Source organism: Macaca nemestrina, chromosome 7, assembly GCF_043159975.1.
Source record: "Macaca nemestrina isolate mMacNem1 chromosome 7, mMacNem.hap1, whole genome shotgun sequence".
In the NCBI taxonomy this organism is placed as follows: Eukaryota; Metazoa; Chordata; class Mammalia; order Primates; family Cercopithecidae; genus Macaca; species Macaca nemestrina.
Window position 1 is genome coordinate 17,262,777 of NC_092131.1, and position 27,110 is coordinate 17,289,886.

A 27,110-nucleotide genomic window follows, 5' to 3' on the forward strand; every position below is an offset into this window, starting at 1 on the left:
AGAAAGAAAGGGGTTCTTTAAAAATATGCTGGTTAGAGCCAGTGTTTCCAGCTGTTTACCTGTATAAATCAAAATCCAGTGTCTGTATAGTCACCATTTCAGTTCTATGAAACAATAAAATACAGGGGTTTTTTTTGTTTTTTTTTTGTTTTTTTTTTGGAGATAGAGTCTCACTCTTGTCGCCCAAGCTGGAGTACAATGGTGCAGTCTCAGCTCACTGCAGCCTCCACCTCTGGGGTTCAAGCAGTTCTCCTGCCTCAGCCTCCTGAGTAGCTGGGATTATAGGCATGCACCACCATGCCCAGCTAATTTTTGTATTTTTAGTAGAGACAGGGTTTCACTGTGTTGACCAGACTGGTCTCAAACTCCTGACCTCAGGTGATCTGCCTGCCTTGGCCTCCCACAGTGCTGGGATTACAGGCATGAGCCACTGCGCCTGGCCTGCTTGTTTTTTGTTTTTTAACCAGCTGTATCCATTCTGATTAAAGTGATGTTTTTCCTTCCCCCTCCTTCCAATACTAATTCAACGGAAGACTTTTATTTGTTGTTTATTTTCAGAAATATTAGATACCAACTTATCTAATTTCCCTATTGTCAGTTATCTGCTATTATTATGTGAGTGCCCTAATATTCATCCCTGGTTCAGAACATGAAGGCTCTCTGCCCTGGTGAAATGTGTGTACCAAGAAATTGATAGGAAGAAAAGCATTATTTCTTATAAACCTGTTATCCTTCTCTATATTTTAATTTTACGTTAGAGAGGGGAAACGTCCGTGTTTAATTGGAACTATTCACCACTGTCATTTTTAGTCTGGATTGTTGGAAGTGATGAGCACTATACTGAAGTGGCCTTTGAGTGGGTGAAGGTTCCGGCCTCTGAGCCGTTGTTAGAGGGGAAGAGTGGAGCACACGGACGTGCATCCAGAGAGGGGGCGCCCTCTTCTGAATTTCAGACAGTGACTTGTCTACTGACAGCACTTGTTCACTCCCTGCACACTCATTTACCTAATGCCTAGTATGGGTCTGGTATTGTCAGTCCCTGAAAATCCCGAGACTGAGGACGTAGTTCCCGTCTTCTAGACCCACACAGTCTAATAAGGGAGACAGTGAACATTAACTTTAAAACCTGTGGTCTGTGCATTGTTAGTGACAAACTCATAGAAGCACCGAGGGCCAGAGGGTCTCACTCATTGTAGGGAGAAGCGGAAGGCTCACAACAGCCTTCCTGTAGGAGGTGGCATCAGAGCTGGACTTAGAGGACAGATTTGGAATCAGACTAGGGTTTTCATTCTGGTTAAAGATTAGTACATATAAAGTGCCAATCGCAGTGCCTGAAGCATGGTATGTTCTCTAAAACTGACAACCACCACTGCTTTCATCATCGTCACCATCATCATCATCATCTGCCAGACCTTATTCATAGTAAAATATATTGTGCTAGGAATTAATTGATTTAGTTGTGTATAAATATCACACAGAGAAGAAACTTTGGCAGTAGTTCTGATTATTTATTTGTGGACCAAACAAAACAGTTAATCTGAAAACCAAAATTAGCCCCGCCAAAAGTCACAAATTCCTGTAGCAAAAGATTCACAGAACCTGGTAGAAAAGGTACAGAATGCTTCCAGAGCAGTAATTTGTTGTCGTTATTTTTTAATGAATTAGTGAATATTTTAAACATGTCTCAGTTTTGACTTCTAATGTGACTATCAATAGACATAACTCATATAAACAATCTCTTTAGGGTCTTCAATGATTTTTTAGAATCTGAAGAGATTCTGAGACCAAAAAGTCTAAGAACCCTTGTTCTAGAGAACAAGATCTTCCTGGAACTCTGTGCTCCAGGTGACCCTTGAGCTGCAGCGAAGCAGGAGAGCTCAGGCTGCCTGGGCCATGTACAGGCTTTTTTTTGACCATTCATAACATTTGCTTCCTGTCTTTCCAGGCGAGTGGTTCTCATTCTTAGCTGCACATTGGAATCACTTGGGGTGATTAACGAAGATGCCAGTCCTCACCCCTAGACTGAGTGATGTGGTTGGTCTGGGATGTAGCTATAACCTCATGATTTTTTAAATCCCAAATGATTTGGATGTGAAGTTAAGGTTGAGAACCACTGTTCAAGCCAGTGAGAAGGTAGCCAGCTTGGCAACGGCAGAATAGGGCAGCAGCAACCTCTAGGCTACTCATTTATTTAACTATCATTGCTACTAAAAGTCTCAGGGAAACTACATCAAGTCCTTGTTATCAAAGTTAGAATATTACTTTCCATAAAAAGGTGACAAATAAGAAATTTCAACAGCAGTTTAATCATTTTGCTATTTAGATTTTTTTAAAATAGTAGTTAGACATACTTTGTCTAAACAAGGATAGATTCTTAGCCACACTTCCTAGGTTCTCCCTTCATATGCCATCAATTAGACCTTTTTTTTTTTTTTTTTTTTTTGAGACAGAGTCTTGCTCTGTCACCCAGGCTGGAGTGCAATGGCACGATCTCGGCTCACTGCAAGCTCCGCCTCCCAGGTTCAAGCGATTCTCCTGCCTCAGCCTCCCGAGTAGCTGAGATTACAAGCATGTGCTACCACAGCTGGCTAATTTTTGTGTTTTAATAGAGACAGGATTTCTCCATGTTGGTCAGGCTGGTCTCGAACTCCAAAACTCAGGTGATCCACCCACCTTGGCCTCTCAAAGTGCTGGGAGTACAGGCATGAGCCACCGTGCCTGGACAATTAGACTCTTTTAACTCAGCCTCTGAATTCCGTATTGTGCAGCAGGACTTGCTATACCTTTCCAGAGGCTGCTCTCCTCTTGGTCATCCTTGTGGGCACTGTTGGCCCACTCTGATTTCCATCCACCAAGGCCCCACCGAAGGATTCAGGTGCATTTAGAGGCATCCATGTTACCATTATATTGGAGCAATCAAAGCATAACATGGATGGCGCATCTGTTGCTGTGAATAATACTCTTTAAATTTATAGATGATGGGTGCGTTCCAAAGCGCAACTGAAATTATTTTTATGCTCACAATTTTGTATTATGAAGAATATAACTCCATTTATTTTGTAGTCAGCATTTATCTTTATAGATTATTACTATTTTAAACTTTATGATGATTTGGTAGTTACCATTCTCAGTGTTGGAATGTTTATCTCCATACTAAGCTTTCTGATGAAGTACAAATTAAGAATGATGCAGGTGAATAGAAATATTAACAGTCTCAAATTTGAAACGACTGAGAATCCTGCTATCGATTCTAAAACCACATCTCCAAGAGTGAATGTTAGAAAGAGGTGGGAAGCAAGCCTCTGTTTAAGGAGGTGGTCTCTGATCATCAGTACCTCCAAGAGGTCAACGTGAAGAGAAATGAGTTTTGCATTTTGACTTGTGAACTACACCTATCCCTTGACTAGTGAACATGCTCAGTCGACCCGTGTCCTTAGCCTTTCAGGGCAGCAGGTTTTACGGAGTAATCAGGCAGGTGCATATTCTGAGCCCCAGGAGTCTTTGCTACAAACCCATCCCATCCCATCCCCTGCTAGTCTAGCCTTAAGGATAGACATCTGCTTATACACAGGGCAAAAGTGTGCTTTTTTCTGCAGTTTTTAAGTCATGCCTTAGAATATGGTTCTAAACTGAGGGTGTAGCCCACCTCTCCAAGGCTGGGAAGTTGCTGGGTTTGTCTTGAGAATGGCCAGTACATGTACTCCAAATGCTACCCCAGGAGGCAAGTGTATTCCTCCCCTGACCCTGATTCAGTTTCTAGGTTTAGGCCCTTACAGGGGCGCTTTGTAATGTACCTTTGTAGCGCTTCATTTATGTGATTTTTAAACACTAGTATCGTCACAGCTATGTATCTGGCCCCCCATCTCCCAGCACTCACGCTGCTAGGCTGAGCTCCTGGAGGGGGCATGTGCTCTGTTTGTTGACAAAAAGATTAGCTAAAGCCTAAGGATGGAAACTAAGGCCCCAGGCCATGATTGCCCACATTTCTTTGTGGACAGTAAATCTTAGAAACATCCTGGGGGAAGGGGTGTGTGTGTTCCACACTTGTCTGTGTGGGAAGGGGTTGATTGGTTGGGTCTGTTCTTTCGCTCCTGATAGAGTCTTCTCAAAAACCTCTCACAGGCTCCGTCCATGCCACATCAGTAGCAGCCTCAAGAGTGGAGCAGGCACTGTCGGAAGTGGCTTCGTCTCTGCAGAGCAGCGCCCCTAAGCAGGGCCCGCTACACCCCTGGATGACGCTGGCACAGATCTGGCTCCATGCAGGTACCACTCCGCCCCCTACCCACAACCTGCTGCTGTGCCAAAGCCTGGGCGCTTGCCTGTTTAGCCCACACCCCTCATCAGGAAAGCTCAAAGCTTCAGTCATGCACCGAAATGTTACTGCTTCTCTGCAGGATCCACGAGTGACTCTGTATGCCCTGATCCCTCTCCCCTGCCTCGGTGCCCTGGCACAGAGCAGACATCTAAGAAAGTTTTCTGGATTTGACTCTAAGGATTCTTGGGGAGTTTGCCATGTGGGGTACCGGGTTTGTGCTATAGGGACTGTCTTTGTGAGTGACTTAGAGTCATACCTGTACCAACTGGATAGATTTGAGTTAAAGTATTTAACTCAGCCTCAGTTTCCAATTCTGTGTGATGGGCTTAGGAATAACACCCATCTCCCAGGGTTGGTGAGTGCAATGCCTGGCACATCTTGGCAGTGAATTCTTGGGGTCCCTGCGAGAGGGCCAGGTGGTGGTAAGGACACAGATGTCTTTATAAAGCCAGGGAAGGGGCCGTGTGTTTGGTGCCGCCATGTTCCTGTGCACCTCTGCCCCTCTCTGATGGCTCTCTCCGTAATTTCATAGAGAGACAGCAGCAGCCTCTGACCTGGAGACTGGCCCAGAAGGGGGCCATGAGTGCCCCTTCCCCAGTTCCCAGGGCATTTTGCTGGCTCAGCGATGCTTCTGCACCACTAAAAAGCCCAAAAATAAATGCAGTGTCCAGGCTTTTTTTTTTTTTTTGAGACGGAGTCTTGCTCTGTCACCCAGGCTGGAGTGCAGTGGTGCAATCTCAGCTCACTGCCACCTCCGCCTCCTGGGTTCAAGCAATTCTCCTGCCTCAGCCTCCCAAGTAGCTGGAATTACAGGCGCCCGCCACCACATCCAGCTAATTTTTGTGTTTTTAGTAGAGATGGTGCTTCACCATCTTGGCCAGGCTGTTCTCAAACTCCCGACCTCGGGTGATCCACCCACCTCGGCCTCCCAAAGTGTTGGGATTACAGGCGTGAGCCACTGCACCTGGCCTGTGCAGGCATTTTAATAATGAGAATCCCACTGCACTGCGCTTCCAAGAAATAATGGCTGTTTTTACTTACATATTTATGTTTCAACATAAAAGGTAATTCCACTCCTTAGGTTTCATCACTTCATCCGTACAGCCCTACCTGGGCCTTCTCAGGCTTGACTCTTACAGTGCATGGTGAAAGCCCACATTTGGCTGAGAAGGGTGCTTATTATCCACCAATTGTCCTTCTGTTGACTCCTTTTTTGCCAAGGCTAATCGTGTGATATTCCACCCTGTTTGATACCACTGGCAGGCCTTCGCATTGAAAACGTGTTTGGATTTACCTGGCCTTGGCATGCCACAGAGCCCAGCTCAGCCAGCCTTTTCTGTGTTGGCATCTTCTATTGTGCCATAACGACTACCATAAATTAACAATTTATATTCTAAGCAGAAGTACAGAAGAGGGGTGATTCCTGAATTCGCAGTTGTTCTCCTCTGCTGCAGACACCCGCGGCATTCGGCCTCTTGCTCAGAGAGGCCCAGACATTCTGGCTCTGAGGGCCAACGAGTAGCAGTAACGCCTCCTCCACAGCTCCCTTATGCAAAAGCCCAGTCCCTGGCAGAGAAGTCTGATGCCTGTCCTAGTCAGTCACCCCTGTGAACAACGATTACAGAGAACAGAAAGGGAAGGAGTATGGTTTAGTGTCCAGGCCAGGTAAACCTGAACTTGTGGGACTGGTGTAGGGGCAGAGTTGCCTTTCAAATTGGTCTCAAAGTTAGGTTTCTGAAGTGCCGAGGTCTAAAACACCAGAAGGGCTGAAGGCCATTCCTCCAGGGTGGAACTACCTCCCCTGACCTCAAAGGCGGTGCTTCTCTTGCTTGTTTCTTGGAAAACGTACTGACCTGAGAGTCAACATATTCCAGCAGAGCTCCGCCTGGTGTCTTGCTGCCGCCGACTCAGTTATCCAGAGTCTTTGCCCCACTTTGCGTGGCCTGCCATGACTGTTGGGGAGGAAATTTTGTAGCTGATTATTAGAATATTGAAGAACTTGATGGCTAAGATTCAGCTTGGAGCTATCCTTTTATTTTATTTTTTGGTGGGGATGGAGTCTCACTCTTTTACCCAGGCTGGAGTGCAATGGCGCGATCTTGGCTTACTGCAACCTCTGCTGCCGGGTTCAAGTGATTCTTCTGTCTCAGCCTCCCAAATAGCTGGGATTACAGGCACCTGCCACCATGCTCTGCTGATTTTTGTATTTTTAGAAGAGATGGGGCTTTACCATGTTGGCCAGGCTGCTCTTGAACTCCTGACCTTGAGTGATCCGCCTGCCTCAGCCTCCCAAAGTGCTGGGATTACAGGTGTGAGGCACCACGCTCAGCCTTCTTGGAGCTGTCCTTGAATTTTAATATAATCACACAAGATCCATTTCTTATTGCGTGGCCCATAGGACAGAGTCAAGTTCTCCTTCCTAGCGAATGGGTGTGGCTTTACTATTCTAGAAGGTGGTGGAATTGAACTATGGAAAGTGACTGTAGACCCTGTAGGGCCTGAGCAAACTGTGCTGTATGCATACGGTGAGCATTATGTGTAGGACGAATGAATGCAGTCAATTATGATCTTTTTGGAATTTGTGCCATATTGACTATTTCAAAGCAATGACTTTGCTTGAGTCAAGGTTTGGAATCGTATCGTATATTCACATAGTCCTTCAAGAGGAAAATTGAGAAGACAGATAGTTTCCAGTGCACTGCCAGGTTTTACCTTATGTGATTTGAGCCTCACTGCTCTGAGAGACAAAATAAATGGGACTCAATTTTTTGGCAGTTCATGAAAACAAGGTAACCTCTATTTCCTGTGTCCATCATCAGCTCCCACAATACTGCCAGAACCCATAAGTTTTGTAAGCTTTAGAAGAAATTAGTTAGATCAAGGTCTGATACCCAAAGCCATGGTGTCTGGGTGGCATTTGTGGGCCTGTTCTCTCCTGGTGTTTTTTTTCTGGTGAACTGAGTACACTGGGAGCTCGTGATGGGAACCCACGGTGGAGGTGGACCCAGATTTGAGGCTTGCAGGAAAGGTCACTTGGAGATGACCTTGGATTTCCAGCAGAGAAATCTATCATAGCAGAGAGTCCCTAGGCCACTTGTCTGTCATTGTGCAAGGCAAGGAGATAGTGAATAGGATACCTGTGCCACCAGCTGCTCTATAAGGGGACAGGTCCAGGAGATGAGGGATGCTTGCCCACAGCAGGTCCCCACTTTCTGTGTGATTGGTGCTCCCTTCCATAGGTCCATGGCAAACAATTGAACAGCCACAAAGTGTAAAGGCTCCCTCTTATCCGTGAGCCTCAGTCACCCCCGCCACAGGCAACCACTGTCACCACTTCTGTGCATCTTCCAGAAATCTCACACGCTGTACTTTGTCCCCCACCGCCCTCTGAATGTGCTACCTGGTAGGTCAGTGCACATCAGCACCTGTAAGGTGACTTATACTTTGTCACGGCTACAGAGTATAAGTCGACTGTATGGTTAGACCGTCATTTGACCAATACTCTACTGGTTAACATTTAGATTTGAATCTTAAATTCAGCTGATAACATTTAGATTATTATGGCAATTTGTGCCAGACTGACTCTTTCAAAGAGTCCATATGTAGAACTGCTTGAGTCAAGATGTAGAATCATATCATACATTCACATAGCCTTTTAAGAGGTAAATTTACAAGAAAACAGCTTCCACTGCACTGTCGGGTTTTACCTTATGTGGTTTGAGCTCCCCCGCTCTGAGAGCTAAGTATCTCTAGTATTTTGCCATTACGGATAATGCTTCAATAAGTATCCCTATACGCAGTCTACCCTTTACATTCTCGGGTTCTGCATCCATGGATTTAACCAACCTTGGATTAAAAATATTTGGAAAAAATGTGTCTGTACTGAATACGTACAAACTTTGTCTTCTCGTCATTATTCCCTAAACAATACAGTATAAGCACTATTTAAATAACATTTACATTGTATTGGGTATTTTAAGTAATCTAGAGATGATTTAAAATACACAGGAGGATGTGCATAGGTTATATGCAAATGCTGCACTATTTCATATCAGGGACTCGAACATCATGGATTCTGGTATTCGAGGGAGGTCCTAGAACCAACTCCCCATGGATACTGAGGGCCGACTGTGTATTTTTTTTTAATCTGTAAGATAAACTCTAAACAGTGGAACTGATGCGTGAAAGGGAGTGTACTCTTTAATTCTGATAAGTTTTGTCCATTGCCTTCCGCAGAATTGTACCAGTTTACATTCCAGTCAACAATGTGCTCATGTCCACTTTCTCCCACCCTTGCCAACAGAATGAATTCTCAGAATCCTTGATCTTTGCCAATCTGACAAGTAGAAAATGGTATTTCAATTTTCTGTCCATAGCTTTTGACCATTTATCTTCTTAGATACTGAGCTTTTCCTTTTTATTTCTAAGCATTTATTGTGTGTCAAAGAAATCTGCCTTGTCTCTGAAATAGGTGCTGTAAACATCTTCTTCCAAGGGTTGTTTGGGTTTTTTGGGTTTTTTTTTTTTTTTTTTTTTTTTAGTTTTTGTCTTTTTTGCCACTTTTTAAAATAAATTTATCAATTTTTTCTTACGGCATCTGTGCCTCCCATGATATTTGGAAAGAAACCTACCCATGTTTATGGTTTCTTCTCCTAAAAGTTCGAGGTATCGTCCAGTGCCATTTGTCTAGATACTATCCTGTAAAGAAGGTCAGAGGAAGGTTATTTTCTCCATTTTTGCAGTGTGGGAGCCCAGGCTGGAAAGAAGTGAGCACCTTTGCAGTCTCGCTGTGCAGAAGTCAGGAGAGTCCCACTAGAGCATGGGATGTGGGAGACATGGTTCCTTGGGAGCCGTTCCTCATCTTTCTTGAGTGCACACCTTACTGCTGGCATTGGAAACTCGCATGTCCACAGCCCTTCAGCACTGAGCCAGGGTCTTTTCCAAACCAAACAACTTCTTGGTGCCCATTTTTCAATTTCCACCTTAGGATGGCAGCTAAAAATGACTTTGCGGTAGGTGGTTAATTTCTGCTTGTTACTTACTAATAATTATAGCTTTCACTTTGGCACCTCTCATGGTTGAAACCAGTGGCTATTCTTAGATGTGCAAGATCAGATTTTCTGATTTCTGCTGGAAATTTAAGGCTGTAATACTCTCACAAATTCCTTGGCCCTGGCCTGGCCTGGCCTGGCCCCTTTGCCCAGACTCCTCCCAGGCACCAGAGGTTGCATCAGCAGGGCCAAGGGGTAATCCCGTAGCCTTGCCCCGTTCGTGACGAGATGAAGACAGCTCCCAGACAGGTGGTGTGTGCAGTCACTGTACAGGGAGAGCCTGTGAGAGGGAACACGACGTCCCTGAGCGTCAAGCCTGTCCTGCTAACGTTTACCACACACTGTGGATGTGTCAGATGCTATTCCAAGGACTTTAATATGTCTTACTTTGTTCAGCCCTCATAATAACCTTATGAGGTATAAATACCCATATTCACCCCATTCCATAGGTGAAGAAACTGAGACACAGCTATCAGGTCACTTGCCTAAGGTTAAATGGCTAATGAGTTAGAAAGCCAGAATCTAAATCCAACCAGTGTGGCCCCAGAACCCCAGCTCCAACCCACAGTAGGCACTCAGTTGTCAACACAGTATCGTCTAGCATCTCCACGTGCCACAGTAGAGCAAGGCACTGGAGTCCTATGGTTATGAAGACAGACACAGCTCCTGGCCTTCATGGCATTTGCAGATGTGAAACAGAACAATGACAGAAGCACTTAACTCCCTGTGCTGAGTGCTGGGGGGAGCACTGTAGGCCCCTGTGACCCCTCATAACACAAGGGCTCCCCGAACCAGGGGAGCCAGAGGGGGCCTGCACACACTTGGGCAGTGACCTCAGGAGTGACTAGCACCAGGTCAGGGACGATGGAGGCATAGAACAGCACATGGGAAGCCCTAGGGGCAGCCTGAGCTCTGAGTGTTAGAGGAATGCTGGTCCCTGGGGCATGAACGCTGAGGAGTAAGCAGTAAAGCAGCCAAGGGGAGCCAGGAGAAGGGCCCAGACTCAGGTCATGCCAGCACCCGTGGTAGCCATAGTAAGATCTTTTACTTAATCCTAAAAGCATGGGAAAGCTACAGAAAGACTTGAAGCAGGAGCATGAAAGGACCACTTTCAAAAGATCACTCCAAGCTGGGCACTGCTCAGAAGGCTGAGGTGGGAGGATTGCCTGAGTCCGGCCTGGGCAACATAGCAAGGTCCCTCTCCGGAAAAAAACATCACTCCAGCTAAATGTGGAGAATGGGACGGAAGGCAGTCAAAGTGGACGCCGGCAGAGCAGGAAACTGGGAGCATTGGTCCAGGTGGTGGAGGAGAGCAGCTTGGTCTACGTTCTCAATGGAGATGAAGAGAAGGGGACCCTGAGATGCCTTCTGAGGCAGAACTGATGGGACTTGTAGGTTGGATGTTGAGGGGTGGAGGAAAAGGAGGAATACGGAAGGAAACCTGAGCGTGGGGCTTGAGGCTGTGGATGACTGGTGACACCGTTTGCTGCAGGGAGGAAGCCTGGGGAAGAACTGATGAGTTGGGGTCAGGGAGGCAGAGACTTCAGAGTCCCACTTGAGCTTGGAAGCATCAGGTGCCTGAGGACGAGGAAGTCAGGATGCCAGGCAGGCGGCCAGATGTTCCAGTCTACATTTCAGATCTGGGCTGGAATCATACCTTTAAGAATTGGGATTTAAAGCCCCCTTTAAAGGCCTAATATAGGTGCTAAGACGGCCTAAGAAGAGAATGTAGATGGAGAAGTGAAAGGGCCAGACTGAGACTGAGCCCCTCCACATTTAAAGGTTGGGGAGCAGCCAGGTGCAGTGGCTCATGCCTGTAATCCCAGTACTTTGGGAGGCTGAGGCAGGTCAATCATCTGAGGTCAGGAGTTCAAGACCAGCTTGGCCAACATGGTGAAACCCCATCTCTACTAAAAGTACAAAAGTAGCCGGGTGTGGTGACGGGCACCTGTAATTCCAGCTACTTGGGAGGCTGAGGCAGGAGAATCACTTGAACCCGGGAGGTGGAGGCCGCAGTGAGCCGAGATCACACCACTGCACTCCAGCCTGGACAACAAGAGTGGAACTGTGTCTCAAAAAAAGATAAAAAGCTTGAGGAGCAGAAGGAGAGCCACAGCAACTGAAGGGGAGTGGTCGGCAAGGCAGGAGGAAAGCAGCGCAGACGGCATGGCGGCAGCCAGCGGGGCAGGAAGGAGCCCATGCAGGGAAGGCGAGAACCTGAGTCTGACTCACCAGTTACAACGCTGGCCCTGCTGCACACTAGCTGTGATACCTGGGCAAGCTATTCCCACTCCCGCTGAGCCTCAGTGTCCTCTGTTAAATGAAGAGAGTTAGGACCACCACATAACATAGAAACACTAGCAACTACTAAAATAACGACTTTTAAGGAGGATGTGGCCAGTGGGCAGGCCGCTGAGAGGTTGGGTGTGGTAGAGACAAAAGCATTTGCTGGACCTGATGTATGGGAGTGTTGGTGATGATGACGAGACGGGATATAGTGGCGTGGTGGAGATGGATGCCATCTGGTGTGGGTTGCAGAGCAAATGGCAAGTGAGGAAGTTGAGGCACAGAAGGTGCACAGTTCTTCCAAGAAGAATCCCTCTGGAGCAGCAATGAGGGATGTGACGGGGAGCCTGCGGCTTGAAGGGGGCGAAGCCCGTTGGAGCACGTTGATTGGGTGTGCGGAGCTGCGCGGGGACTGCAGAGGCCGAAGCCCATTGGAGCACGTTGATTGGGTGTGCGGAGCTGCGTGGGGACTGCAGAGGCCGAAGCCCATTGGAGCACGTTGATTGGGTGTGCGGAGCTGCGTGGGGACTGAAGAGGCCGAAGCCCATTGGAGCACGTTGATTGGGTGTGCGGAGCTGCGTGGGGACAAGAGGCTGAAGCCCATTGGAGCACGTTGATTGGGTGTGCGGAGCTGCGTGGGGACTGAAGAGGCCGAAGCCCGTTGGAGCACGTTGATTGGGTGTGCGGAGCTGCGTGGGGACAAGAGGCTGAAGCCTATTGGAGCACGTTGATTGCCAACAGGGATGATCAGGTAAAAATGAGGCTCTCGGCATCCAGAAGAGAGGATGTGTGGAGGTGAAATGAATGCCTCCAGCAAGAGTGTGGTGGGGTCCAGACCACAGGCAGAGGGGTTGGCTCTCAGCGACAACGGCAGAAGAGACGCAGAGTGGATGGAACAGAGGACACAGACGAGTTGTTGGTTTGGTGGCCAGAAGAGGCTTGGGGTCCACTTGGCTGGCTTTTGACTTCTCTCTGAATGATTTGTCAAGGCAGCCGAGGGGAAGGGTCAGGAGTCAGAACAGCGGGGCTGAGGCCGGGAAGGGCTAGTGCCTGTCACTGCTGCAGCTTGGGGAGGAGGAGCTCATCCTGCTTTGCCACGGGGCCCCTGAAGAGGGGATCTCTCTCGACAAACTGACATAGCCGGACGCAGACTCAGAAACTAATGGCAGTTGCACAGCCCCATCCTGGCAAAGACATTCGGCTGGGCCCTCAGTGAGGCCACAGCCTGGGCTCTGCTCAATTTCAGGGTTTCAGGTCCCAGCATGGGGCCTGGCCCAGAGAAGCCCATGGCAGGACGGCACCTGGAGACAAAATCACTTCCTCTTTTCACTTGCTAACCCTCCTCAGACAAAGAAAGAATCAAGGCTAAGTCCAGTGAAAGCTGACAAAGCTGAAGGCCTCTCTAGGCCTTGAGGGCTTGGAAGGGTGACAGGAGACCCATCAGGACACAGGATCCCTTTCTGCTTGGCCCTTGTGCTGATTTTTATGTGAAGAAGAAGGTGGGCTCCAGGAGCATCCTCTGTGCTAGCAGACACCCTGCGATCAGTGGGGACCCCTCGGCCCTCCACAGCATCTCTCTTTAGGGGGGCAGGGTCGGGGTAAAGGACATGGTTTGGAGGGGTCAGGGAGCCTGCTGGCTTGAGCTGCGAGGTTGGGAGGTACCTACCGCCGTGGGTCCTCTCCGCACATTTCTCTGCCAGGCGCAGGTGAGGTAGAAGATCTCGGGGCATTGAACTGCTCCTTTGTGTGCGTTTCCAAAAGATGTCCCTTCTGAGTAGACTAAGCCCCCAGAGGGAGCAGCCTTGGCTAGTGGAGGACGCCTTTGTGAGAAGGAAAGGGCTTCCTTGCATTCCTTGGGGTTGGTGCAGCCCTGTCCAGGCACACACAGCCTGCAGTGGGGCCCAGGCTGGTTGTCAGCCCTCTCAGCCCAGTGTCTGTGCACACCCTGCACAGCCAAGCCCAGGGCAAGCCCCTTGCAGCTGACATGAAGCAGGGGCTTGACAAGCATTTGATGGATGAATGAATGAACGAATGAGGAAACTAGACCTGCGTGAGCTTCTGGGTGCATCTAGCACCAGGTCCCCCAGCCAGGAACACCACTTCACGCTGAGAAAGAAACCTTCACAGTGTAGCTCAGCCCTTTTCGGATCACATCTCGAGTCTGGTTCAGCAAACTGTTCCGGGAATCCCTCTGTGCGCAAGGCAGAGTTAGGGTGCGAGGAAGGAACAGGCTTGACCCAGCCCTCCAGGAGGGCTGGCACACTTGTGGCTCACTGTGACAGGGCAGATGGGGCTGAGGGTTGTCCCAGAGCACACACAGGGTGGAGGAAGAATGGGAGGGTGAAAAGTGCTTGCCCTGGGTTTCTGGGGGGTCCTGGACAGAGGGAAGCTGAAAGGCATTTGGGGCAAAAGAGGAGGTTGGAAAGGCGGCAGGGCCCTAATTTTGAATGCCAAGCAAAAGCATTTGGGCTCTGTTCATGACAAATAAGCTTTGTACACGGTGGGGAGATTTTATCCACAGCATTTTTCATAGTAACCCAATAGCAGGGACCAACCAAGGGGTTCCTAAGAGGACATTCAGAGCTCATGGAGCTCTCAAAATGAGGTAGGAAGTATCCACGCCCCTTTGGTGAGAGGCAGTCAGCCACCAGCAGCCAGGACAGAATGTCTGTCCCTGGAACCTCTTCAGAGAGTGACCTTCCAGACCCTGCCCTGCAGCTGGAGTGCCGACCTTGCGCTGAAGAGCATTTTCTTGCTTTCTTGTTGCAGCTGATGGCATTGAGTTCTCGTTGGCAGCTGATGGCACTGAGTTCCCAGAGCCTGCTTTGCTGTGCTTCTGTTCCTTTGGTACCAGTTCTTGTATCTCTTAATAAGCTCACAAGGCCCTTTACTTTTTTTTAAATTGAATTTACTCCTTGGTGAAAGGAACAGGGAGATTTCATTTGCTGTTGCTTCCCTGGCCTTCACCTGTCTTCATTGACCTGTGCCACAGAAATGGCTGCCCTGCTCTGACCACACCCAGCATTCATTAATCTGCAGACTTTTCTTAAGCACCTACTAAGTTGTGTTCTAGGGGACCGACCTCTCAATCCTCTGCTGAGGGATACAGAGATGAGTGTGGCTAGGAGTTGTCTGTAGTTTAGTGAGAAAGCCATACAGTTTCTGTGTGGGGGGCTTTGGGAAAGTATAAATGATATTCTTTTCTTCCTGAGTTCCAAACCAATGAAGAGGAGGGAGGCAGATGGAGATCAGATCCCAAGCTCTGCTACTGGGGAGGCTGGCTGGAAAATGTGGTCCTTGTTTGGGCTATGGACTCCCAGGAAAGAAGGTTTGTCAAGTAGTGCAGGTTCATAGTCAATACTTGTGGCCTCGTTCTATCCTAGAGGCCCAGCCACATGCCTAGGCAAGAAGGCTACATCCTGGGGTGATCTCAGGGGTGGTGGGAAACCTTAGTAATCCCTTCCTTTTCCTGTCCAACTCCATCTCAGACTACCTGGTTGGTGTCTGAAACCCCACCACTAAAGCTTCATCCCTGAAGCCTAAGTGTAATTTCCTCTTAGAGACGGAATGCCTATTGCCCGAAATAGAGCTGCTGCAAGGCTCGAATGAGTCCAGTTATGTCTTTGCACCTCAGCTTGCTCACCCTGCGGTCTCCAAGAGGGCTTAGGCTTGACTAAGAGTTACCCTCACCATTCGTGACTCGCTTTGGGCTCCAGGCTTCCTGGTGAATGGAAGTTGCTGTAGGAAACCCATAGTACTGGTATAAGGCCTGTGCTCCTGACAGAAAATGCTCAGCCTAGGGTTGATCTCTTGGCATGGCCTTGTCTTGACCCCTGCCACTCTTGTGTTGTCTGATGCCTGCCACTGCCCTGGGAGAGCTGTGGGCCAGGTGCAGGCCCGCCACCTGACAGGTGGACAGGCCCAGAGAAGGTGACCGACTTGCCCAAGGCCACACACGAGGCCCAGGGCCAGGAACCAAGTCCTCCATGTTCTCATGACACTGTGGCTTACAAATTGGAAACCCTAGTGTTCCCAGTGGTGCCTCGGAGGCAGAGACGGGGGCAAACAAGAGGTAGCCACACTGCCCACTCTTAGGAGTCTTTTGTATCCTGGGGTAAGGTCTCTTTGGAAGAAACAGCCTCCACTGGTGAAAATGGTTTGAAAATCGCTGCAGGACATTGTGGCTTCAGTCCTTGCTTTTGAGCTGAAAACGGAGGGATTTGGGAGCAACCCAAGGCTGTGCATTTTCCTGCCACATCTGTCAGGGTCACAGGCCTTATCAGAGCCATAGGTTTCCTCCAGCAACTTCCACAGCACTGAAAAGTGCAATGGGGCCTGGATTCTTTCCCTTACTGTCTTGATCCTGACTTGGTTCCGTCTGCGTCTCCCATTTCCCCATCACATCACTGACCTGTCTGCATCAGACCTGAGGCTTATGCAGGCTCAGTGACCAGTGAGATGCTTGGAATCACATTTGGTCTCACGGAGGACCCCTGGAGAGCAGAATGACATGCACACAGTCTTATTGGCATTTACCGCTTTCCCTACGTTGATTCTTGTTCTGGACACATTCATCCCTGCTCTCCCATGTCGGCCTTTGTTCATAATGCTCTAAGTGGGAGAGGCTGGGCGGCCTCACCAGCCCACAGCATCTCCAGGACTGGGATCTTGGAAGTGAACCCACTCCCAGCTTGGCAGCGAGGCAGGAGCCAGGCGTGCAATGAGAGCGATGCTCTGTCCTGCTCCCCCGTGTTGCTGCCACGCTCGAGAACCCAAAACTGCAGTGGGTACATCTTCAAGTCTTTGGTGAGGGCGTCGAGGGAATTGTGTTCCTGAAAGGCATCAGATAACCCGACAGTGTCATTAGGAGGGTGTTTGTCTCCCAGAAGGGAGAGATTTTGCCTGGTCCAAACTAAAGGACAGAGAAATGTCTTCTTTGTCCCTGTAGAGTCCCCTGTGTGTACAGAAGTTCAGGAGGTACCTTCTGAGTTGAGTCTCCTGAGATCGGGAGGCAGGTGTGGCTGGGCGCTCACCTTCAGGGCTCAGTGCATGGTGCTGGCATTGCCCGAGTTTCTGTGTCTGCAGGAGTCACCCAGTATGCCCCTCCACAAGCCCCTGGGCCCCGTCATCTCTGGTGAGGAGGGACTGGCAGGCGCAAGGACAGACAGAAGGTACTGTGTGCATCTGGGCCAGGCGAGGCCCGCTTTTTCCAGGGCCTTCCCTTGGGGAGAGAAGGCCTGGGGAGTCAGTCATTGGTGCAAATATCATCACCAGGGAAGTGAGGTGTTCGAGGGAGGGACCGGCCAGGCTGATTGAGGTCAAAGGGCAGTGGCATTGCCACTAACCACAGCCATGAGATATACACCAGCCATTTCCCCGCCCCTAGGCCTGAAGCTGGGAGCCGGAAAGGTGGATCTGCCCCAGCGCCTGCCCTGGGAGTGTACTATCCCAGGCATACCCGAGACCTCACAAAAATACTTACAGGGACCCGGCTATCAGGAGCTGCCGAGGCTGGGCTTTCCTTTCAGCTGAGGCGGGTGGCCAGAGAGCTCCCTGGGATGGCGGGATCCATCTGGGCCCTGAAGGAGGCTGGAGTGACGGCTTTACAGGCAAAAGCCACAGAATCGACAGGAGATGGGGACACCCACTGTGTGTGCAGAAGCAGCACTAGCAAGGCCAGAGCCTGGGGGTTTGGGGAGGCGGTAGGAAGCAGATAAGGGCACTGCGCCCAGCTCCCAAGGCCTGCAAAGGAGTCGGATGTCACCCTGGGCCAGAGGAGATGCTTTTCTCTGTGGGGGCTGCAAGCACAGGTTCTCAGCCAGGTGACTGGGGTTCTAATCCCAGCTCTGCCTCCAGTTTGCCCTGAGAACTCGGGCAGGGTATTTATACTTTCTGCACCTCAGTTTCCTCATCTGGACAATGGGGATAGAATAATAGTACCTACTGGATCACCATGCAGATAAAATGAGAACTGAGAAGGCCTCCAGGTACAAAGCACATGTTTAATGAATGTTGGCTGCTATTATTGTTAGTTACCATTCATCCACCATTCATCCATTCAGCGATTCAGTGAGCTCTGACTATGTGCCAGGCACTGTTCTAGTCCCTGGGGACACAGCAGTGGGCAGCACAGACACCATCCCTGCCCTCATGTCGCTTATAGCCCACGTTCCAGTGGGTGCACACAGATGGAAAATCAGAGTACAGGGCCTCGGCCTGGCTGCCTAATGGGCAGGGGTAGAAGCCATAAGCCCCAAGGCAGAAGGGCTTTGGAGCAGGTGGCTGCCACCCCAGAGGTTGGCCTCAGGGTTAACCTGGCAGCAGCTGTGGATGACAGGCTCATGGCCAGGGCAGGAGGCAGGGAGGGGAGTCTCTGCATAATTGAGTCTGTTTCCAAAGTGGGCTCCAGGAGATGATATGGTAAGGTGCACAAAGAAAATAGTAAAACTTTCTTTCTACTTTATTTTGTTGTTGTTGTTTTGTTTTGTTTTTTGAGACGGAGTCTTGCTCTGTCACCCAGGCTGGAGTGCAGTGGTGTGATCTTGGCTCACTGCAACCTCCACCTCCCAGGTTCAAGTGATTCTTCTGCCTCAGCCTCCCTAGTAGTTGGGATTACAGGTGCGCAACACCACGCCTGGCTAATTTTTTGTATTTTTGGTAGAGACGGGGTTTCACCATGTTGGCCAGGCTGGTTTTGAACTCCTGACCTCAAGCTATCTGCCCACCTTGACCTCCCAAAGTGCTAGGATTACAGGCGCGAGCCACCACACCCTGCCTAAACTTTCTTTTTAATTTTTGTTCTTTTAACATTTCTATTTTGTGTGCTGTTGTGGATTATATGACATGTAATATATTAATTCATACAAACATACACATAACTGGGAGATAGGGGTGCAAACCTCTTTTACTTCAGAGTATGCCAGTGGTCAAGGCAAGAGTGCTGAGGAAGGGTCTGGCCTGCAGGTGGGAGAAGGGGTCCGTGAGCAGGTGGCCCCTGCGTGAGGCTCTGGGCTGCAAACTTGACCATGTGGCCCTGCTGGCCCTGGAGAGGGGTGGGGGCGATTCAGATGTCCCTGAAGCCTCCGGCCCAGCTGACTAGAAAGATGGTGGTGCCTCCATTGGCAAGACCTCAGGAGAAGAGGCCCTGGGGCCAGGTGACGCATTCCCCCTGGATATTCGACAGGTGTGCACCTGGGAGGCAGGGAGGCCGCCCTTGGAAACACTCAAAAGGGCTCTTCAGGGAGGCCAGGGCTGCAGAGGGGTTTGGCTCCATGTAGAGGTGAGAGAGTTGAGGCCTGGGGTCAGTGGGAGGGTCATTTTTCTGCTTGCTTTAAAAGTGATAGCTTGGCTTGTCAAAGGGCTTTGTCATTGTGACACAGATAAGAGTTTTACAGGGTGCACCAACTTTCCCTGGTCAGAGATGAGCTCAGGGGCCAGGTCTGGCGGGGCAGCCATCTTGCATCACGCTGTGAACATGATAGCCGCAGCCCACAGCCCCATCATACTTCTTGGCATCAGGAGAGTGGGTCAGAGGGCAGAGCTGTTGCCCTCTGAGGGTCTGTGTGCCTCTGGCCTGCTTGTCCCCATGTGCATTCTGGCCCTTTTTCTATGGGGATCAAAGCCAAGGGTAGGACCAGGCCAGGCTCTGTCCAGACACTGAGGAGCCCCGTGTGGGCCCTGAGGGTGGGTGTCCTCAGAGGTTGGGGCACGGACCAGGCAGGCCTCACTGCCCCCTGCCTGGTGGTGACCTATGCCTGCCCTGCAAGGCCTGCAACACAAGTGACTCCAGTCCCTGTGTAGGAGTGGGCAGGAGGGGCTGTCGGCGGCAGCCGTTTCCACTCGGAGCAGGGATCCGCCGGCTCCGGGCCCCTCCAGACTCCTGTGCGGGAAACATGAACATCAGAGTGGTGGCCGCTCGCAGGGCCTCAGAGGGGCACCAGGAAAGCGTGTGCCGTTGCTCTCTCCTCACAGCTGAAGTCTACATCGGCATCGGGAAGCCTGCAGAAGCCACAGCCTGTACCCAAGAAGCTGCCAACCTCTTCCCAATGTCCCACAACGTCCTCTACATGCGCGGCCAGATTGCCGAGCTCCGCGGCAGCATGGACGAGGCGCGGCGGTGGTATGAAGAGGCCTTAGCCATCAGCCCCACCCACGTGAAGAGCATGCAGCGACTGGTGAGTCCGCGGGCCCGGCTGCGGCCCCCACTCTGGCAGGGGGACAGCCCTTGGAAGCAGCAGGTAGTACATGACCCTCACACCCTCTTCTGCTTCCAAAGGCCCCATGCAGTTAGCTTGCCAGGCTGTCACATGGCCTGAAGCCAGGGAGCACTGTTTCTACCATAGTTTGTGCAAATGGCGCCCCCAGAGTTGGCTGTGCATAGCCTCAGCAGCCATATTGGATGTCCTGTTAGGTGCTGTGGTCTCCTGGCCAGCGGTCTAAGCCACCCTGTGGCTCTGGATTTGATAAAGATATTCTTGTGGCCATGGGGCTTTGCGGCTGCTATCTCAGCCTCTGCGCTGCTTGCAGTAGCCACCTTTGGGGATTTCCACATCCCGGGGAGACTTCAGGACAAGGATCAGAACACTTTACAAACTGAGAGGCTCTCTTCCCTTAAGGGAGCCTGAGACTCCAGCATGTCTCTGAGGCCGTTGGCTGGGAGGGAGCATCCTACCAGCGGGAGTGTTTGGCCGTGTTGCCCTGAGAGGTGGGAGGCAGATGAGCCACCCCAGTGTCCACGCTGTGCGGGGGTGTGGCGGCACACCACGAGCACACATCCTTCATCTATAGCCTGGGCCAGAAGCCTGGGGTTGCCCTGCTGCCCCCACCCCTTGCCATGGATCATTCTTGAGAGACCCTGGAGCCAGCCACCTGGCCGTGTCGGTTTCAGTTAGGAGGGGAGACTGCTCGCTCAGGCGGTTCTGTCTGTTATGAACGTATGTTAGTGCAGCTGCCTCACCAGTCCTCTGTCATCTTCCTGCGAGGGTCTGAATTGAAACTCACAAGTTACCAAGGTCTGAGGAGCTTGTGAAAAGCTGTGCCGCGTTCTCTGGGCCTGCATGCTGGGCTTTAGTTCTGAACTGTTGTTTCATTTCTAGCAGTAGACATCGCTGATGTCATGAACTGCAGGAAAGAAGAGCCTTTTATTATAAAGCTCAGGGCCCTTTGTGTCTGTACCCGTGGAGGCTTAGCACCCATAACCAGGTGGTGGTGTGTGATATAGAAGAGTGTGATATGGAAAGAGACAGGGAGTCTGAGGACACAGTTCTGGTCCCGGCAACATCAGCTGCTTGCTCTTTAACCTCAGGAAAGGCCCCTAAGCTCTCAGCACCTCAGTGTCCTTTCTGCAAAATGAAGGCATTTGACTAGACAGGCTGTGTCTGTCCAAGACTAATAGGATGTGGTTTTGTAACTAATAAGTAAAATGTTCCCCAAAGCATCCCAAAGCCTTCATTATCTTGCCATTTCTCATAGTAATGTTGCAAAATGTAGAAGGGGCTGGGCACTAACTGCTGGTTTCCAGCAGAAGAATGCTGACGCACTGGGAATTAGGCCCCGTGGAAAGAGTGTCTACTTATGAGTTACATGTGCACTCGAACTAAGCCCTGGTCCTGACTCCTGGGGAAGCTCGGACTTGTCATGTAACCTTTAGGCGCCTTGGTGTGTTTCGGTGGATTGGCCTCCTACCCCAGTGGGATGTTGAGAAAGAATGAACTGATTTACATAATAATCCTAGCAGAGTTCCTGGCACCTAGTAGGTGCTCATGAAATAGGAAACTGAAGACAGTCATTTTCAGTTTTAAAAAGAAATCAAACCCTACCATAATTACAGCTACTTAATTTTTTCCAGCTTCTCTTTGTGAGTTTTCTGTAGCCCCATACAGATTTATACATAATTTTACATATTATCCAAATGTTAGACTGTTTGATTAAAAATATGACGTGGCTTTTCATTTCTGTCTCACTATTAGAAGAGGAATTTGTAAAGAGCTTGTCAGGTCTCTGTGCTTTTGCTGACAGCATCCAGAAGAGGTACAATCCCCGCCACATCCCAGCCTTTTTATTAAAAAGAGGCTACATGTTTCCACCTCAGGGCCTATGAATCATTCAGGAAAGTATTTCTCGTTCATCCCCAAGGGGAACACATGAGACAAAAGATCAAATAGGAAAATCGCACCAGGAGAGTTTTCTGTTTCACCTTTGGAGCTTTTCAAGACACCTGAGATGCCTGACACATGCCAGGCGCTTTCCTTTCTGAAAGGAGCGAGCAGTTGACCTGGCACGAGGGAGCTGGTGAGCGAGACCAGGGCCGTGGTGAGCCCCGCCTGCGGGGTCCATCAGCAATGGCTGCGCCTTACGAGGCTCAGAGACATGAGCTGCTTTGGAGGTCTTGCCAGTAGAGAGGGGTCATCATAATAAACTCTTAAAAGCTCTCTCAGTGGATCCTGAGACAGTGAAAAGCCATCCGGATTGGAGGCAGGTTGAGAAGAGCGGGACTACAGATTTGTCTTGCAGTCAGAAACTTTGCCCAGTGACTGCTCAGTGTGGCTCCCGAAGGTAGTTCGAACACGCCTTCTTGGTGATTTTCTAAATGATGCACCCAGCCTGTGTTCTCCCCAGCCTGCCCCCAAGAGCCCAGCCCACAGCCAGGGGGAGCCCCATGCAGCCAAGGGCACGTCCCCCTCCCACTGGTGCCGCAGGACCCTCTCATGCCTGTGGAGGGGCAGCCCCTGGACCCCATAGGCTCTTCAGCCCTGAGACGTCACACTCCCTCTCTGTCCTCTTCCCTACAAGCTGCACAGGAAAGCTGTGTTTCTGTGGCCTTGGATAGAGGAAGGGAGGAAGGGGCCTTCGTGTATACTCTAGAGGCCCAGGAGGAGGCCCCAGAGCCAGGCTGGCCTGGGTTAGAATCACAGCTCTGGCTCTTATTCGCTGTGGGGCCTTGGACAGGTTATTCACCCTCTCGGTGCCTCATTTTCCTCAGCTATATAAATGGGGATAATATTCGCACCAATACATCATAGAGACAGATTAAAACCCAAGAACTGACATCTCTTGCTAAGTCACAAAAGGCTCTGTCTCTACCCTCACGGAAGGTGGATTGGTTTGCAAGTCCCTGAGTTAAGAGGAAGGTGCCAGCAGGGAGAGGAGAGGCTGTCTTACCAGGTCAAGCCCCAGGGAGGAGGCAGGGCCCCTGACCTGTGTGGCAGAGGGCAGCGGAAACAGAGCTGAGCGTTGACAGTTGCCTGGCACGCAGGGAGAGTGGCAAGGGGGGCGGCCAGGGAGGCCAGGGTCAGAAGGTCAAGACTAGAAGGAGTTTAAAGAACAGAGCCCTAGGGAGCATCAAAGAGCCAAACACGGAGGCTCCAAGGGAAGGAGCCAAGCGTGAGGCAGGTCGTGGGTCATGGGAGAGGATGGAAAGTGTGCTTGCAGCAGCCCTGATGCTCAGAGAGGAAGGCAAGGAGCTGGCGGACAAGCAGTCAGTGAGGGCTGTTAAGAAGGAAGCCTCGTCTGTGTCACAGGTGGTGGTCAGGTGGCTGCTGTGACGGCAGAGGACAGTTATGCCAGGAGTTGTAAGTGGCAGCAGATGCCAGATCACCAGCTGGCAGGAGGGCTCCGGCTTAAGCAGAAATGCAAGCCTGTTAGTATTGTTAAAAAGCAAGAGTGACTTTAGTATTCATGAACGGTAAATCGGAGGACAGACTTGACAAGAGAAATGTAAATTCAACCCCAGAGGAATCGTACGATCTTCTAATAACTTAGCCTTCATGTTTGTGTTTAAATTCATGTGTAGTGAGAAGGGAGCAGAGAAATCATGTGTTTATCAGCAATAATGAGTTAGCACAAGACAAGGGAGGCAGAGATTGCTGAGGATGGGCAGGTATTAAGGAAGCAGCATGCTAGAGGGATAAGGAGTTACCAAGTAATGTTGTTGACAAGGGGAGGAATTCATAGACTGACCAGACTTTTTCCAGAAAATCTAAAGGCATATTTTTATATTATTTTTGCATAGTGTATAAATTTACATTTATTCGTGTGCTATGTTAAAAAGCCTTTAGCTCCCAGTATGCAAAATGAATTAACGAAGCATAGAGCAACTTTTTCCAAAGCAGTTATTCCATGTTCTGGGGTGGGGAGAGGAGAGAAGCGTGGCTCATGGTGGACTGAGGAGCAGAGAACCAGCATCCCTGGACGGTCATTCCCAGGCCAAGGACAAAATCACCAGGACAGGGACAGGCTGTGCAAACAGGGACATCTGGTTGCCCTCTGATAATGTCAGCCTAAGCTTTCAAGGGCAAGTGTGAGATTGGAAAGTAAGAAGGGAACAAGGGCTTTCAGGAGAGAGAAGAACATGGAAGGGAGCCAAGGAGGTTGTGTGGAGGGGAGCTGATAAGGCCGGGATGGGAAGTGTTGCTGGGGAACAAATGCGTGCTGGAGAATATTAGCAGGAGGCTCGGGTCCGCCTCCAGTCCCTTTGACAGGTTGAGAAAAGGTGTGAAGCAGAAGCAGATGGCGGGGGTCAGCCAGGGCTTGGTGGAGTGGACAGCAAGTGGAGTGAAGTGGGGTGAGGCAGCTTTGGAGAGGCCTATGAGCCAGAGAGGAACCGTGAGCCAGAGAGGGACCGTGAGCCGGAGAGGGACCGTGAGCAGGAGAGGGACCGTGAGCCGGAGAGGGACCGTGAGCAGGAGAGGGACCGTGAGCCGGAGAGGGACCGTGAGCAGGAGAGGGACCGTGAGCAGGAGAGGGACCGTGAGCCGGAGAGGGACGGTGAGTCAGAGAGGGACCGTGAGCAGGAGAGGGACCGTGAGCCGGAGAGGGACCGTGAGCAGGAGAGGAACCGTGAGTCAGAGAGGGATCGTGAGCCAGAGAGGGACCGTGAGCCGGAGAGGGACCGTGAGCAGGAGAGGGAGTGTGCACTGAGAACCATGGAAAGGGCATCAGGGGACAGCAGTGAGATGGAGCCCCCACCCCGCAGGGGGAAGGGGGAGAACTGCTGCATCCGCCTGCAGACTGAGCGTTCCCCAGGCCTAGGACAGAGGCCATGATATTTCACAGCCGATGCTGAGAAGTGATGAAATCTAGATTAAAAGCAGGAAGGGGCCATCCCCTTAAATGAAGTTTCCAAGACAAGGCTGAGGGCCTGGAAAGGTACAGAAAGCCATCAGCCCTCTGTGAGAAGATAGCAGAGGCGCTGTGTTTCACGCACCCCCCCCACCCCCCGCCCCCTCCCCAAGGAAATAGTGATAAAAGACCACTGTGAAGCCCACCAAGCAGAAGGTGAAAGTGATGGGGAGGAGAGACGGGCAGTGGCTAGGGGCTGGGCCGAGGCAGTTGGCCCAAAGAGTGTGCTGGGGGCCATGTGCCTCATCTGGAGGGGTCCTAGGGGTGGTGGGTTGGAGTGGAGTGGAACGTGGGAAGCATTTGGCAGGGAGCTCGGATCAGGAGTGCTGCTTGGCGGAAAAACACATTTTTCAGGTTACCATAAGGGGTCAATCTAATAATAGAACAGGCTTTTTGTTCCGGGCATGGTGGGCCCAAAAGTGCTCATTTGTCTTCTGTGGACGGATTGTGAGACAAGAAAACCTCCCAGTTCAATCAAGATGGTTGCGGGCTAAAGGTTTCATATACAGGCTGTCTTTGAGGAGTTCCTCTATGATCTTCTGTTTTCTGAAACATCAGAAATCTGGAATAACATCAAATATAAAAACTTGAGGAGTGGTGCTGCCGTTCTATTTCAAGGGACTACATTAGTAGCAGAAGACTTGCAGAGATTGGCTGAGCTGTTTGAAAACTGCATTTTCTTACGAAATACCCGAAGGCACAGCAGATTGATGGTAGGTTTGGGAGACGGCCCCACGATGTGAGGTGCAGTGGATATGTCTTGTGGATTATGACGACGTGTTCAGTTGTTTTAACAGCTCCAAAGGCTGACTAATGGCACTGCTGACTAACGACACCACTCTGAGAAGGCGGCTCTTCTGAAGTTCAAAGAGGGACCTGAAGTCGGAACTTTCTTTAAACTGTCTTCCAGCTTACATGCTTGTTTACTGTGTGGAAACATCTCTTCCATTGCGCGTGATGAGCTGGAAGAGATGGCAGAGAGGGAAAGAGGTGAGCTTCGGCTTGCCTGGCACTGCTGAATTATAAAACACTGGTGTTTTTCTCTCTCTCCCATATTTTAAATTGTCCATCTGTTCATTGAGATTTGGGGAAAATTGCTGTCTCCTATTTTCTTATCTTAGTTAGCACCATGTTTTCCAGTTTGTGCCCCTGCGGGAGGAGAGATTCAGCATGAAGGTGATGAACTTCCCAGGGCTCCTCCGGAGACTGGCGCTCAGTGCCTGTGTGTCTGTGCAGTTTATCCATCAGCCTAGTGAGGGCCACCCAGGATCCAGACAGGCAGGACAGGCTCACGCGTCAGCACATCTGCAGTTTTCCCTTGGAGAAACGTCTTCAAGAGACATCTTTTGATCCCTTCTGTTCCTCTGGATAAGGCCCAGGCGCAATTAAACTGATGAAATAGACTTGAAATACCCTTCCCCTTTCAAATGGCCATCTTTAGAGGTGGATCTCTTTCATCCGAAGTATCAGTTTTCTTTCCATACCTAGAAAGAATCACTGGCAGGAAACAAAACTTCATGAGTCTAGTGAGAAGGCCCTTTCATCTGTTCATTGTATCTTGTTTTCTTTCATAATTAAAAAATGCTTTCCAAATTGAGGAGAATAACTTTATTTTCCTCTAGAGCAAGGCGTATGAAGTATGTAGTGCCCCGCCTTCCCATGCTTGTTGAGAGGACCTGAAAAGTGCACAGGCCCTCATTTCTCTGTTCCCTTTACTCGCTATTACTGCAGTTCCAACTCACAGTGCCGAGGACAAAGTAGTGCCTCCTACTGGATGCCTCCTACTGGACACTTCGTCTTCAATCTTTGCTCTGTCTCCTGTCCAGTGACACACACTTCTTGATAGCTTCTTGAGAGTTTTAGCCTCTTTGGTAGCTGTGTGAAGCTCTTTCAACAATTATTGATACTTGGCATAAGGATAACTTTTCTCTACAAAGAACTTTGAAGCCTCATATGCCGTGTCTGCTGTGTGTGCTCTCCTAGTACACAGTGAGAAGGGACTTTCTTGTTTACTAATGGGGACCCTGCTCTTGGTGACCTGCCCCAGGTCACTTGTAAGTTAGGAGCAGAAGCAGAACAAGAAAGTCGTGAGATCGTATGTTGGTGTGGTCCCTTAGGAGTCCAGAGCTTCGGTGACAGGACAGTGTAAAGATCAGGAGCATGGTGCTGGCGCCAGCTGCCTGGATTCCAGTCCCAGCTGTGTCGCTTACTAACTGCGTACCCTGAGATAAGTCCCTTCATCTCTCTGTGCTTCCATTTTTCTCGACAGTGAAATGGGGGTAATAACAGTGCCCGGTGGCGTTGCCGTGTGGGTTACATGAGTTAGCAGGGTGCCTCGC

At 50.2% G+C, this 27,110-nt stretch overlaps 1 protein-coding gene across 8 annotated transcripts in view; it reads left to right on the forward strand.

Moving 5' to 3' along the window:
• The window catches only part of LOC105467558 (tetratricopeptide repeat domain 7B), a 273,670-nt gene that overhangs the window by 214,459 nt on the left and 32,101 nt on the right, over positions 1-27,110 (forward strand). For all 8 annotated transcript variants that reach the window (XM_024788437.2, XM_024788439.2, XM_011717247.2 and 5 more), the window contains 2 exons: positions 4,123-4,263; positions 19,624-19,826. In XM_024788437.2, coding sequence (XP_024644205.2) covers positions 4,123-4,263; positions 19,624-19,826 — 344 coding nt within the window. The remainder of the gene's footprint in view (positions 1-4,122; positions 4,264-19,623; positions 19,827-27,110) is intronic.